This window comes from Dermacentor variabilis, chromosome 3 (assembly GCF_050947875.1).
Source record: "Dermacentor variabilis isolate Ectoservices chromosome 3, ASM5094787v1, whole genome shotgun sequence".
Lineage (NCBI taxonomy): Eukaryota > Metazoa > Arthropoda > Arachnida > Ixodida > Ixodidae > Dermacentor > Dermacentor variabilis.
The window spans coordinates 76,351,635-76,365,920 of record NC_134570.1 but is presented as its reverse complement, the minus strand read 5'-3'; the positions used below and the strand labels follow the sequence as shown (position 1 = coordinate 76,365,920).

The 14,286-nt window shown below is 47.6% G+C and overlaps 1 protein-coding gene across 2 annotated transcripts in view; it reads left to right on the top strand.

Moving 5' to 3' along the window:
* The first annotated feature begins 590 nt into the window (after positions 1-590).
* Positions 591-14,286, top strand: part of Nos (Nitric oxide synthase) — a 444,263-nt gene continuing 430,567 nt past the window's right edge. Inside the window, exons 1-2 of one of the 2 annotated variants that reach the window (XM_075685666.1) lie at positions 8,039-8,128; positions 10,346-10,402. In XM_075685666.1, coding sequence (XP_075541781.1) covers positions 8,118-8,128; positions 10,346-10,402 — 68 coding nt within the window. In that variant the 5' untranslated portion in view covers positions 8,039-8,117. Of the gene's footprint in view, positions 957-8,038; positions 8,129-10,345; positions 10,403-14,286 lie in introns of those variants that run through there. The other variant, XM_075685663.1, reaches the window with a different exon arrangement.

Below are 14,286 nucleotides of genomic sequence, written 5' to 3'. Positions count from 1 at the left end.
ATATGAAAGACAATAAGATTGAATTAAGCATATGCCGTGAATGACAGACTTGAAGTGAATATTTGTAGAATAAACAAGACCCCCATGAGACCGCGGGTCCCGACTCGGGGATGCGCTCCGCACGCGATCCCTAGAAATTCCCTAGGTCTGGGGAAGGCGTCTCTCAGATTGGCGCCTTCTCAATTTTCCGCCTCCCTCTCTTTCACTCGACTCTTCCCCGCGTCCCGCAAACAGCGAAGAACAGCTGACTGGGAGAAACGAGGGGCAGGAGAGGAGGATTGAGGGAGAGAGAAAGAGACACACGCACACACGTTCAATAGCACGCGACATAGCATCATCCTTCTCTCCCATCCCTCGCCTCCCCTCATTCTCCCTCTCTCTCTCTTTCTCGCGCCTCGGACGCCTCCCGAGCCTCCCCCGGCCCTCCTCTCTTTCACCGTCCGCTGCGGGGCGGGCGGCGCGGGGAAAAGCCGCGCAAAAGCGGCGCGCCGAAGTTTTGCGCGCGGAGACGCACGGCTCTCTCCGCGCGGCTGTCAGGCAATGTCGTCCCGTCCGGTGTCCCTGGTGAAGCGGCGCCAGGGCGGCCTCGGTCTCGTGCTCGGACCGCCGCCTTCGACCAACGCCAGCGTCGTGGCGGGCAGCCCCCGGTGCAGCCCCATGAACTCGCCGGCCAGGGCCCGCCGCGGTTCCCTGCAAGCCACCACCACGTGCGGCGCCGGAGCGATGGGTGAAGCGGCCGGTGTGCGCGCCGTGGTGCACGCCGTCGTGCCCGGCGGCGAAGCCGACCGCACGGGCCTCATCCGGCCCGGTGACGTGGTGCTGCGCGTGAACGGAACGTGCCTGACGGGCTTCGAGCACGCCAACTGCCTGCTCGGACAGGTGCCCGACGACGCGCCGGTGACGCTCGAGCTGGCCTGCAACGGGGACGCGTTCGGGTCGGCCTTCGCTCTTCCCGGGTGAGTGGGCACCGGCGCTGTCGCTGCGATGAGCTCCAATAACGCGAGGTTTGAAAAAAAAGAATGTAGCGGTCTCGTTCAGGGCCGGGATAATTGTAACGATTCTATTCCGATGTGGTTCCTTGTTGCGCTTTGTCATTGGGCAGAGCTGCGCTGCACCTGCGTTATCACCGATATCAGCCGGTCGTGTATGGTGGATGATAAGAAGGGCATAGAATCGAACGGAAAGAATCGCTACATTATACCACCCCAGGCTTCCGTTGCAGATTTCCTGAATACCTTCAGTTTATCCAGCTACAAACCAAGCCGCCACTGGCATTCTTGTCACTGGTGCCTTCCATGAAAGGAAGACAACTTCCTTTTAACGAGCGTGTGCAGTCGCCAGGTTGCTGAAGACCATTTTCTTGTGCTACTCGAGTGACATTTTGTTTTCCCTCGGGTTGGTGCCTCACTCATTCGATCAATGCGAATGCTGGGAAGCTGGCCATGTCAATTGACGATCCTCATGTCAGCGGTTGCCTGTCAGTTCTTCCTTTATGAGTAGAAAATTTATCTTCGTGTTTATTGAGATGAGCGAGCCAAAGAAATCAGCGTCTATTAATGCAGCCATTTTCTTGCTTTTATTATCGGTGCTGCTGCGCACGATAAATGTGAGAACACAAACAATGTTGTCAATTTTAATGCGACCTTATTCTTCGCGGCGCCATTGATAGTTTTTTTTTATTGCCTAATGAACGACCTTATTTTTGTATGCGGCAGAGGAAGTTCACAACGCGCTTTTCTGTTCCTGTCCATTCGGCCGCAGTGAGGATAACACGGACGCAGCAATTTTTCTCTGTGCGATAACTAACACATTCACGAGAAGCAACAACTTAAAGAACCCAAACAGTGGGCTTCCGACTTTTGAATAGCAATGAATAGCGCACACAGGACGAGACATTAAAATACAGACACACACAAGCAGTACGAGCGCTACTGTTAGCGCTCGTACTGTTGTTATGCGTCTCAATTTTGCTGTCTCTTCCTCTGCGCGCTATTCATTGCTATTCAAATCATGGACCAACAAGCCCAAAAAAAACTACGCTGCTGAATTACACTTCCGACTTTCGTGCATTTCCTCGGCAGTGCTTTGAAAGGCTCCACAGGCTTCTGCCTTTTCCACGCGTTCTTAGCAGCCACGATAACCTGTAAAGGTGAGACAGTAGGCATGAATTTCTGGCGTGCACAATTCTCTACCCTTCATAGAGACAGTACATCGCAAGAGGGCTCGCAAGCTCATCCTGTCGTCCGCTGCAGAGCTCTGGACATCGTGTATGGCTGCTCCGCGCAACATGAGCTCCCCAGAGTCTCGCCTGCGTCCTCTCCCCCCTCCCTCTTTTTCCTCTTGTGTAGCAACTGTACAATGACGTGTCAGAGGCAGGCAACAAAAGAGCGCGATAAGCAAGCGCACGAAGCGTTAGCTGCTGCTGTCCGCGCGTCGAGCCGATGACGGATGAACAAGCAGAGATTGGCGATGACTTGCGGCATTGCTTCTTATCTGCGTTCCTCAATAGAACGCGGTAACTTTCGCTAGTCAGATGCCGAGGTGGTTTCGAAAGCGACGATGCGACAGCATCTAGATGGATGTATACATCTAAACGGAGGCTTTAAGCTGAAGTGTGTCTTCACCACGGAAACGCCGCAAGGTCCAGCGCGAAGGAGCTTCGGAACGCGATTCGTGTTATACGCATTGGTTGTATACGTATATGTACGCACTGTGAGCGACAGTATAGGGGCCACCAGGCTCGCCAAGTCGAGCGCGCTCGAAAGCTCACAAAGCGAAGTTTGGATGGCACGAGGGTTGCAATGTGGGCTTGTTGGTAATGCATCTTCAAGGGGAGTACGGTAGCGCGATGAAAAGATGGGACAAAAGAAGACACATAGGGACACACACAGCGCTGTGTTTGTCCCTATGTGTCTTCTTTTGTCCCGTCTTTTCATCGCACTACCGTACTCCCCTTGGATGGCAGCCCTCAATTTCAAGTCGTAGGCGGAGAAGAAAATAGACTATGCATCGGAACGCGGAGGAGGGGCATGGCCTCTCTGTCCCGACGTGGGCGCGGCCCATTCCGCACTAATCGCGCGCACCGGCGGACCTCATTCATCCATCCATCCATCCATCGCGGTGTCCTTGATTCGTATACGTATTTGCCCACGTGAGTAGATACGGTTTTTATTACTTTGTTTCCGGAGCGCAAAAGTGTTGAATGTAAAAGGGGGGTATCTCCTCTCTATATTGAAATTAGTAAGTTTCTGGCGCCTAAAACAGAAAGTCACGGACGAAGAGAGGTTATTTTTTGAACCTGGAGGTTGTTGTAAGTGCAGCTAGAAGAACAAAAACAAAGGAGAAAGAAATCCAAGCTTGTTTCTTTTAGAGCTGAATCTCGGCGAACAATGCGGCGTTGTTAGCGTTAATTCTGACTCGAGCCGAGATCCATGCGGCCATTCAAATTGCTTAAGTTGGAGTGCAAAAAAAAAAAAAGAAGGAAACTCCAATCTAATATTTCTAACTGGATGAGCATAAATATCCTCTAGACTGAGAATATGAAAGCCCGTAGGAGTATCATAGAATTTGCTTGGAACGAGTAATTTGATCAGATTTTTTTTTTTCATTTCCAAACTATATGCATGTGCAAAATGACATTATGCAAATTTACACTATCTCTATGCGAATTATGACGGAGGAAAAAAAAATTAAAGGCGGTGGCACGACTACATTTGTATTTCGTATATTTGTGTTGTATTATATTGTAAATTTTGTATCCTGGATGTTGTGAGTAAAAAGACAAACGCGTTCATTCATGCGCTGAATGCACCGCCTTCTGCGGCAATTCTTGTGTTGATCGTAGAGGGGAATGCCGGTGGCAGATTTAAAGCGCTCGCGACGTGCTTCGAGTTTCTCAGTACTGGCTTAACTCGCGCACTTTGTTTTTGTTTTTTTAACTACACGTCCGAACGTGTCCTGACCAGGCAATAGCGGGAAGCGAGTTTCAGCGCCTGCGTTACGAAGCGAACGTATTCCGTGTTATTTGTACTTATTTTTCTTCCCCCGAGGCTTCGTTTCTAAATTTTGTTTTAACGTATAGTACTCTGTTTTCTTATCTAACTTCCTTTCACAGAGAAGTCAGTGTTGAAATGACGGAGACGTGTCAGTCCTGCATGTTCCGGTCACAAGATAACGTTTCATATTTTATGGCGTTAAACGTTTCGCACGACGGCGTAATGTCTCGCGCCACCTGCGTTCGCAGTGCAAGAAAAAAAAATAATAATAATTTTGCGCAATATTTATGCTGGAAGCGCGAATATTAAAATGTCATTAAGCAGAGGATGACGTAGACGCAGACCACTTTGCAACAAAGCATGGAGACTGATACATTTCGCACGAGCGCAGTCAAAAGACCCCTTAAACCCCTTCCCCCATGTAGGGTAGCAAACTGGACGTACCTCTGTTTGATCTCTCTACCTTTCCTTCCTCCTTTTCCTCCTCCTACATGAGCGCAGTGCTTGAGCGCATGCGCCGCTAATACTGCGTGCGTTCGTGGCCGAGAGAAAATTGTACGTCACTGATTCGAACCGAAAAGGGTATGAGAAAAACGTTGCGTCACTCGACGTAAATTAGTGAGTCGAAGATCTGGACTACCTGACCGAGATACACGAGTTGTGGTAGTTTCCTTGCTGCCGTTATAATTGCGTCGATTCCGCGTGGCTGCCTGTCTAGATATGTAACGGCGTAAATTTCATCTCTGACTGACAGCCGTTACAAATTTACAGTTCCGCTTCCGTTTTTGCTATTTATATAGTGCTCGGTTATTTTTTCTATCACGAAGAAAGCTTACTATACGACGCAATGATTTATATGTCTTGTATAAGGCCTGCGTTGTGCGTCACCTGTAGGAGTATTATGTGGTGTTTGTTATAGCGCCACTCTGCGATCACTGCCACTTCTGTCGCTATATAGTGAAGGTCGGTTAGCGGAGAAAGAAAAATAGGAGCCTCCCGACTGCAATTCTGGACAAGTCCATGGCTAAACGGCGAGTGTCTGCTGTGTTTTTATTTCTCACTTTACCTTAATCGCACTCCTCTCTTCCGACCACTATTCAGAACACGAGATGTTATATTGCGTAGCGTTGATGAGCCAGTCTCTGCTCGGTCCTCATAGACGTAGAGGAGATGGCTTAGATTGTTTCGTCAGTCTATCTACAGGAGAAAAAGTCCGGTCACCACAGGAGCACTGACAGAACTGCGTCTTCGCGCTGCTGACGGTTGATGTTTGTTACCATCTGTACCGCGATGTACAGTTGGTGCTGAGGAGCGATCACATGTAGAGGGCTGGACGAATATTCAAAATTTCGTATACAAATCGAATATTGTGCACTAAATGTTCGTATTCTTATTCGAAAAGAAACTATTTGATACTTTGGAATAATTGAAACTAACAAAATATTTCGCAACAGCCAACTCTTAAAATCTGGTTACTGTATCTCAAAAGTATCTCAGACAAAAGTATCTCAAATTAATAGAAGTGAAACAAAGACGGAAGTTTTCCAAGCAATGCGGCAACAAAACAAGTATTGCAAGTTTTGTTCTTCTGTCTCGCGGTGGAAGCCTACGTGACAACGTGTGGTTTTTGCTTCTAGCCTGTCACTTAGAGTTTTTCGCAGTCTGTACTCACGAGTCCGTCTTCTCTTTTAAGCGGCAACCAGGGGTGTTTTTCTTGCAACGGGCCCTTTTACGTGTGTGTATACGGCACAGAAGTCTTTTAGCAGCTTTTTGTTTTCATCGAATTTATGGTTCTGTTAGGCATCAATTTATTTAGTATTTTGTATAAGGCTAGTCATACAGCAGCCATTTATTATTGGAAAGATTCTATGCAACTAATGTCTAAAGATATTGAGAGGCTATTCGTGTGATCTTTTGATCACGATCAGTGATCTTGTGTCTAAAATTGATCCTTTAATTCTGATAGTGATTTGTCTTTTTCGTGCTTATCAGTACAGGTGTGGCATCTAATTATGCCGAAATAAATATCCCTACAGGTAAAATATCCGACTGCGTTTGACTGTTTGATATTCGATTCGATATTCAATTCGATATTCGATACCTTCTCTTATTTGTGTTAGATTCGTATTCTAAAAATCCGGGAAGCAATAAAATTGATTGATTGATTGATTTATTGATTGATTGATTGATTGATTGATTGATTGATTGATTGATTGATTGATTGATTGATTGATTGATTGATTGATTGATTGATTGATTGATGCTCGCCCACCTCTGCGCGAATATCGACAACAGGCGCTCTGATTCCCGATGCGATGTTACAACGTTTCACTGTCAAGAACATGTTGCACCGCCAAGAGTCGCGTCGCGGACGCTATGGGACACGCTATGAAGATGCACGCTCGCTTGGTTGCCTGGCTTGTCTAGCAACTTCCAAATGATTCGTTTTGGCACCCCAACACGGTAGCGATTTTATGAGACAAGAGCAGCTGCGCATCGTCGTTATCACTCGTTGATGAGCGAAAAACAGCAAATGAGTTTTGGTTGTGAGGCCCACGCACGGCCAGACGAATCCTTGTAACTGTAGCAAAGGAGCCATCGATCCAACACTGAGACGACGTACCCGGCCACTCCGAACCTCGGAGTTCGGGGGGGGGGGGGGGGGGTATTCTGTAATAGTTCACCTAGTGGACTGTCCATTTCGGCCGCTGCTGATTGGATGCAGCTGTACGAACGAGGAGTATACGAGCGGCCCCAGCCAATCAGGAACGGCCGTAATGAACAGTCTACTAGATGGACTCTTACAGAATACCTCCCCTGTAGAAACTCGGGGTTCAGAAAACGGGCGTTACACAAATGAGTGCTATTCCCAGTAAGTCTCTGAAAATGTATCAACGCCAGGGTTGCATCACCAACGTCGTCTTCGTTATGCCATCTCAGACGTTTCCTACTTGTTCTTTTATTACCTCTCATGAAAAAAAAAAAGGTCACACAGCTCCACATTTCAATGATCGGCGCAGTGGTCTGAAGTGGTTGGCGATTCGTTATATGATGCCGTCTTCACTTCCATTATGTCCCGCACAAAAAAACAATGAGTCGGAGCGTCACTTCAGAGTTTTGCAAAGTCCACTTTTCAACACTATAAGGATTTCGCAGACATTAATACATCTATGCTGTGACATCGTTACGCTGTGTATATAGCGCTTAGAAGGTTGTATTAAAGGAAGTAGAGCACAGATTGGAACGTAAAGAAGTCAGGAGCACCAATTTTTCTCAGTGAAGACTACTGAAGATTCTCCCTTTCTGCCCTCCCCCCTCTCGCATCGTTCCCCTTTTTGCTTCCCTGCATACAAAGTTTCTTACTTTATTCGAGGGTCTCGCAATTCCTTTGACGCATGTCTTCAACCTTCAAATCTACCCTTTGGCTTAACGGGCTGTAACTTTCTCATCTCATTCGCGCACAAAGTGCGCTGTTATACAGAGCTGCGCCAAGGTAGCCTGGTGTCGCAGTTTCGTCAGCGCTCACGTGCCAATTACTTCCAGCATTGCTTGAAAGCCGCATGGGTATACAACTGCACGCGCTGACGCGTTTTGCAACCAAGAGTGGTAGTACGGTGCTGAACACAAACGAAGAAAGCTATTCAAAGATTTGGGGCGTCATTGTCCCACGCAGTGATGCTTTTTTTTATTTATTTTCTTTTGTCTCGGGAAGTTACATGGAAGACTACCTTATCCGACCAGTCTAAATATTGAGCTCGCGCTCTTTTTTTCTTCCTCACTAAAGCGCTATTAACCATTTGTGATTCCCTGAATCAGTGTTGCCATTATGCGCCAGGGCCCAACGCGGCCGCAGTGTCGCTGACTCTACATTGAAACCAACGAGCGCGCCTGCAAACGGGAAGTTACACGTAGGCAAGCGGCACGCTCTGAATGCCCATTCTTCTTTCCTCTCGGGGGGGGGGGGGGGGGGGCATTGACAAACAACGCGCTGAGTGTTAAATGCTCTGACAGAAACAGGCAGGCGTGAGTACGCCTGTGTCTGTTGCGACCGACGGGGGTTGCAGCAGCCAGTCTGTAGCATCGTGCCGACTGCGTCCCACCAGGCGCGACTCGCAACGGGCAATGCTTTTCAGGTAGGTAGGCTGTGTGCCCCCTGAATGAATCCTCTTCGCGGTTCACTCAATTAGCTGGCAACACCTGCAGATGCTGCGAAAAGTATGACATATCGGCACTGCACGTAGGCTTCGTTTTCAGTTCATAATTGCGATACGAGTGACATTGTGTGTGAGTGCGAGTGTCCTCTCCTCTTCACTTCGGCCGAGGTGTGGTGCTTTCTCGATCGTCTTCGTTGAATGTGAGCAAAATCAGTCGGCAATCCACGCATTTTTTTTTCCTCCCGTAATCTATTGTAAACTTGTACTGGGTCGCGTTCGTAGTCAATCCCGTGTGGTGGCTTTTTCACCACGGCGATTCAGCATCCCGGATGTTGGAACTAAGTTAAGAAGTTAGCCTGTCTTCGACCAAGGTTATAGCGACGTGCTTCGCGTATTGTTCTCGCAGCAGCTTTCCCGGTCAGTAATAAAATAAATCCCGAAGTTCAAGCGAACCCTCCTTCTCGAGCCTCCAGTTACGCGGCGTCCAAATGCATAAATTACAGAAACGAGGCGAACTGATTTCGTGACCATGGAAAGGTTTTACCAAACTGAATGACGAAAGCGAGACACTGGGCGAAGGGCGTATGGCAGCATTAATCTCTCTGTTTATCGTTTACCCGCTCTTTGACGGTCGCGTCACAGTTTTCTTGAAGGTGTGCAGCGACATCCTCGCAAACATATTCGTTGGCCGTGGCACGTTGAAGCATTCAACAATTTTTTCTCGCGCTGACGCGGTCTATATATATATATATATATATACATATATATATATATAAATCGCTTGATCAAATGATTCCTTCGAACAGTTGATAAACCTTCACGTCCTGAATATATTGCGTTGCACAATTAAAAAGCTGAAAAGACGCATCGCAAAATTTTGCGCTTAGATATAATAAGAGGTGCAACTTTTCCGCGAACTCGGCGCTTTCGCGAAGCTCTCCACGTCATTCAAAGATGTTGACTGATCAGTGTGCATATCCACCGCTATTCACGGCGCTCCGCACACGTCATACGGCAGATTTTGCTTTACCGCGAGCGGTGCTGTAATCCCGAATTAACGAATTGCTCTTTATAAGCCGCTGGTAAAGAAACGCTAGGCGCACACGTTCGCCGTCGCGTCCATCCCTTCTCCTCCTCCTCGCGACGAGGGAGAAAGAATAGCACAGCCAGCGATTCAGAACGCCCCCGGCGATTCGCTTCTCCGGCTCGCCGATTCCACGCGTCTCAGACACCGCACTCGTCCTTTTGTACGCGGGGCGCCAGCGATCTTCGATGCTTTCGCATTCCTACGCCGAGACGTACGGCTTTTTCTATCGATTGTGTAAAAGGCGCGCCGTAAAGTTTCCGCTAGGGCGACTTTTGGTGCTTCGCCGGCGCCAGCAGCCGCGTCAGTTTGGAATGAACCGATGTTGCAATCAGCTCTACTTGAGCGGAGTGGGCCTTCGTGTGCATGTTGCTGGTAGTGTGCTGTTAGACTTCTCCGAGGGGTTTTTTTTTTCTAAGTTAATCGTCAGCTTCTTCTTCTTCTCCCGATGTCTCGCGATACTGTAGAATGGTTGCCCGCAACCTCATTTATTTAAGTCTGCTCGGAAATGAAAAGCAGCGCCCCATAATTATCCCTCTCGCATCTCGTGAACGGCATCCATAATATTGATTATTGATTCGGCGGAAAAATTAGGAAGGTAATTTCCTTTTTTTTTCTGTTTTCGGGGTGTTGTGTCGTTTATTAAGGGATGAAGGCCTGGGAAAATCGGATACGAAAAAGCTGGCTGTGCCAGCATCATCAATATTAAACTCGCACCTAGATAAAAAAGGGGAGTAGTACTCTGAAAACAAAAGTATGGAATTCATGGTGCAAAAAAGCGAGAATAAAAAGCCATCTTTAACGAAGGTTCGAGCGCCAGAAATAGTGAGCGTCTCGAATGGATAAAGAAACATGCACCAGTGGTGCACACGAACAACCCAGTCAATTCAAAGACAAAATATGAATAGAGTGCACATCTTAACCTTCTTTTTCAGTTAACCGTTAAAGGAAATGAAAAGCTCTTCACACGAGAAAACAGTTAAGTTTTCACTGTCAAAATTTTTTTTATTCAGGGCCTCCTGACGTTCAACATTCAGTATACTTACAAACCGACTATATTTCTCACAGTATTATAAAGTCTAAATATGCTATACTCACATTTACTTTTGCAGGGCTAGTATATTGGACGGCCATTACACACGTCGCTTGCCCCTGGCCAGAAAACCAAGGTAAGACCGCGTTGTGGAGGTCAAGGATTTGGTTGGCAAAACCGGGGCTGTACAAAAGACTGAGGGACATCTGAAACTGTTGGGTGTGTCATCTACTCGTGAGTGCCGGTTAAATGTAGGTGCCGCGGTCTAGTCTCTTGTTCAGTTTTGTCTTGGTATTGGTATCAGTTTTTAATAGGCTCCCATGTGAACAAACGCTGCTGACACATCCTATACCCTTATCACCTTTCTCTCTTGGCGCATAAGTGCTTGAGATAAGAAATGCATAACCGCGTCCTTGCGGTAGAAAGCAATTGAGCCGTACAGAACAAGGGTCATGATTGAATAAAGGGGCGTCCACAAACGTGGTGTTTACTCACAAACATCTTGTTCTATTGCGGGCAGCCAGTTATACAGGTACAATGTACCGAAGCAAGATTAGTCCGCATAAGAGCAGCAACAAATTAGGGGAGCGCCACGTACGTATTTTGTGACCTTGCGAACGGTCTATGTTTTAGAGAGGCTCTTTGAGATGTTACCCGCCGTGGTTGCTCAGTGGCTATGGTGTTGGGCTGCTGAGCACGAGGTCGCGGGATCGAATCCCGGCCACGGCGGCCGCATTTCGATGGGGGTGAAATGCGAAAACACCCGTGTGCTTAGATTTAGGTGCACGTTAAAGAACCCCAGGTGGTCAAAATTTCCGGAGTCCTCCACTACGGCGTGCCTCATAATCAGAAAGTGGTTTTGGCACGTAAAACCCCAAATATTAATTAATTAATCTTTGAGATGCATTGCAAAACTTGTGGCAAGTTAATACCGCGAAAAGAAAAAGTATAAAACGAGCATATGGTTCTGCTGTAGAGTTTCCGTTAACTCCGTGAAAATGTTGGCGGTCTTTTGTTTCTATTGTAAGCCGAACGGCGAGTTTACGAGATGATTTTGCACGATAGTGTAGTTAGTTCAAAGACTTGGAGGGGGCAACGTAGTCGCATTGAAGAGGTTGGTATATGTTCATCGTAAATTTTAATACATAACCGTAAAGAGCAAATCAGTAATTAGCGCGCTTATCTGCATAATGCAGTATCTAATTCATAATGTCGAAGGTGTCCAATCTTTCCCATAGCATAACGATAGTTACAGCTATGCTATGTAAGCATTGTAGACATTAGAAATTGCCGGCAACTTTTGGAAGGCTAGGCTAGCCTGCAGCAAGCAACACCCCGGCTCACCCCCCCCCCCCCCCCCCCCCCGCTATCGGTCCACATGAGCGATCAACGTTAAAGGCTTCTCTGATGCTAGTCTGGGTGTTCTTCTTTTAAATAATTTTTTCGCTCTTCAGTGCGACGCGTAAGGTGCTAAAGTTGGCTACAATCGTCCTGAAACAGATCGACCCCGGTGTATAGTCGATATCACATTTCCTTAAGTGCGTTCTCCTTTTACTAGATTGTGTTACGTCGTGACGTATCTGGAAAGATTTCCACGAATGCGTTTATTTTGAACAGTCAACTTGATGCTCCGAGAATGTGCTAAAGCTTGCGTAAGAGCGCAGCACACCTTCCGACTTGAAGCAGGAATTCAGGATGTAAACTTGGATGGGCATTGAAGTGTTTCAAGCATGAAAATATTTCGGTACACGCAGTGAAAGATAGATTTTACGCGCTATGTTTTTGCAAAGAAAATGCCTATACTGCACAGAATTCCAAAAACGCTAACTTCATAAGAAATGCGTTTTTTTTTTCAATGCTTTTCAATGGTGGCCCCAGTGCGCCGCGATCTATCGACGTAGTCGAAAAATTTCTCACTGAAACACCCGGCATATCTAAACCGCTCTTTAGCAAGCGCTCACCGTGAGGAAATTTATAGCTATTTTCTGCATATCCATTGATTCGTAACCTGCAATTACCCGCAAGTGGTGCCACGCATTAAAGGCCACTGGCATCGTTTGCATTTGAATAGGAAGAACAAATGTTATAAACATCTTGCTAATTATTTTTGTTTGAAAGTGCCGTAAATACGTTTACGGCTGCAATGTGTCGGAAATGCGGACCAATTACCGCGCATCTTACGGCCCGCTTCTCGTTATTCTTGTTATTTCAATGGGAAGTTGGTATGCTTCTGTGTCTGCGGAAGATATGTGAGCGTTCCATGGGGAAATAGGTATATATCTTCCCTTTACTAACTGTGTCTTGTTGTAACCGGTTTCCCAAGAGACAGTTAAACTTCCCGTTCCTGAGCGGTTAATAATTAACTAGCAGCAGACAGTTGCACGCCCAGGTCCTTCGTGGCGCCGGATCATGTTGCCGAGGAGGAGCCTGATTTTCATTTCGGCCCTTCGCAGCAACTCACCGAGCCCCTGCCACGGATCTCCGCCATCAAGTGACGGTGAAAGGAAGGAAAAAAAATATCTCGTAGGCTGGAATGTACGCGCGCCTAGGTAACGCATGCGCCCAGACATGACGACGTGTGTAATCGCGCTCTTTGCCGGAGGTGCACGCATTGCCGCTCCATAGAACGGAAGCTAAATCCGCCACCGGTGCTCCAAGTTCTCTGCCTCATTTCAGAGCGCTCGCCGCATGATTGATTGGTTCTAAAGAAAGAGAAAAAAAAAACGCGTCTTCCAGGAATAGTCGTTCCCAGAGCGCCGATCGCAATCGGAATATATAGCCCCTTCCCCTGCGTATAGCGAGCGGCTTATCGTACCCTTTTTCACGCAGGTGTGCGTGCGTGCGTGCGTGTGTGTGTGTGTGTGTGTGTGTGTGTGTGTGTGTGTGTGTGTGTGTGTGTGTGTGTGTGTGTGTGTGTGTGTGTGTGTGTGTGTGTGTGTGTGTGTGTGTGTGTGTGTGTGTGCGTGCGTGTGTGTGTGTGAGAGAGAGAGAGAGACTGTTGCGTTCCAGATCTGTTGGTATGTTCCTATAGAACGTGCTGCGGTAGCAGCGCATGATACTGTAGAGTCACCTGCGACATTTACTGCGAATAAATTGCACATGCCTGCACGACATGGCAAACGTTACGCGAGGTGGAAAGTAACAGCGCCACACAGTCAACGCTTTAACAAGGTGACACAGAGTTTTTGGTGTTGGCGTCATTAAAAAATATCTGTCTATGTCACGCGGAGGCCCTTGTGTTTAAGTAAATAAATGTTATATAAGAGATTCTAGCGCCTTGGTGCGGCGCCAGCGCTACTGATGACCCTGCACGAGCACAAGGCACCGCGCAGACGTGCAGTGAGGAAATTATGCACTGTATTTCTAGGCCACTTGAAAAGGTCAATCTAGACAAGCGCGGCAGCGTTTCACTGACCCACGAGTAGCAGAAAAAACGTACAGCCGCAAACACTGGTTCACTTTCTAGCGAGTGGTGCACAGAGAGACGCAGTTACTTAAGGAGTGTGAAGGACAACAGAAAAAAAAAGAAATCAAACCCAGGTGAAGTACAGCCTCGCAGTCAGGAATGCAGCGTTGCAAATACTCACACAATTATATAATCATCACTTGTGGCGCACGCCGAACGCCGCACGTACGTGTTCGCGTCAGGGCCGCAGCAACCATCGTTTCCGTCGTCATCTCCAACCCTTGTCCTTGTCTTTCTCACCTGTCCTTTTCACAGACCTGGGTAGCCGACCAGAAAGTTGTGATTCACGTCGACCTTTCAGGTTTTCCCCCACTACAAACCGCTCTGTCTCCCTAGACCTCGCAGGAAGACTATACGAATTCGCTGGCGTTCGTTAGGGCTGGCTTCTCCGCAATAAGAGAGCTTGTGTGTAGAAGCCAGCCCAAGAAAGTACATACGTCATAGTTCGGCTTGTGGTAGCCTGAACTTAAGGAGAACTAGTCTACCACAGCGTCGTAGCAGTGTAGGTCATGTGACATCTAGAGGGATTACAGCAGTGAAATACAGCACGCGTG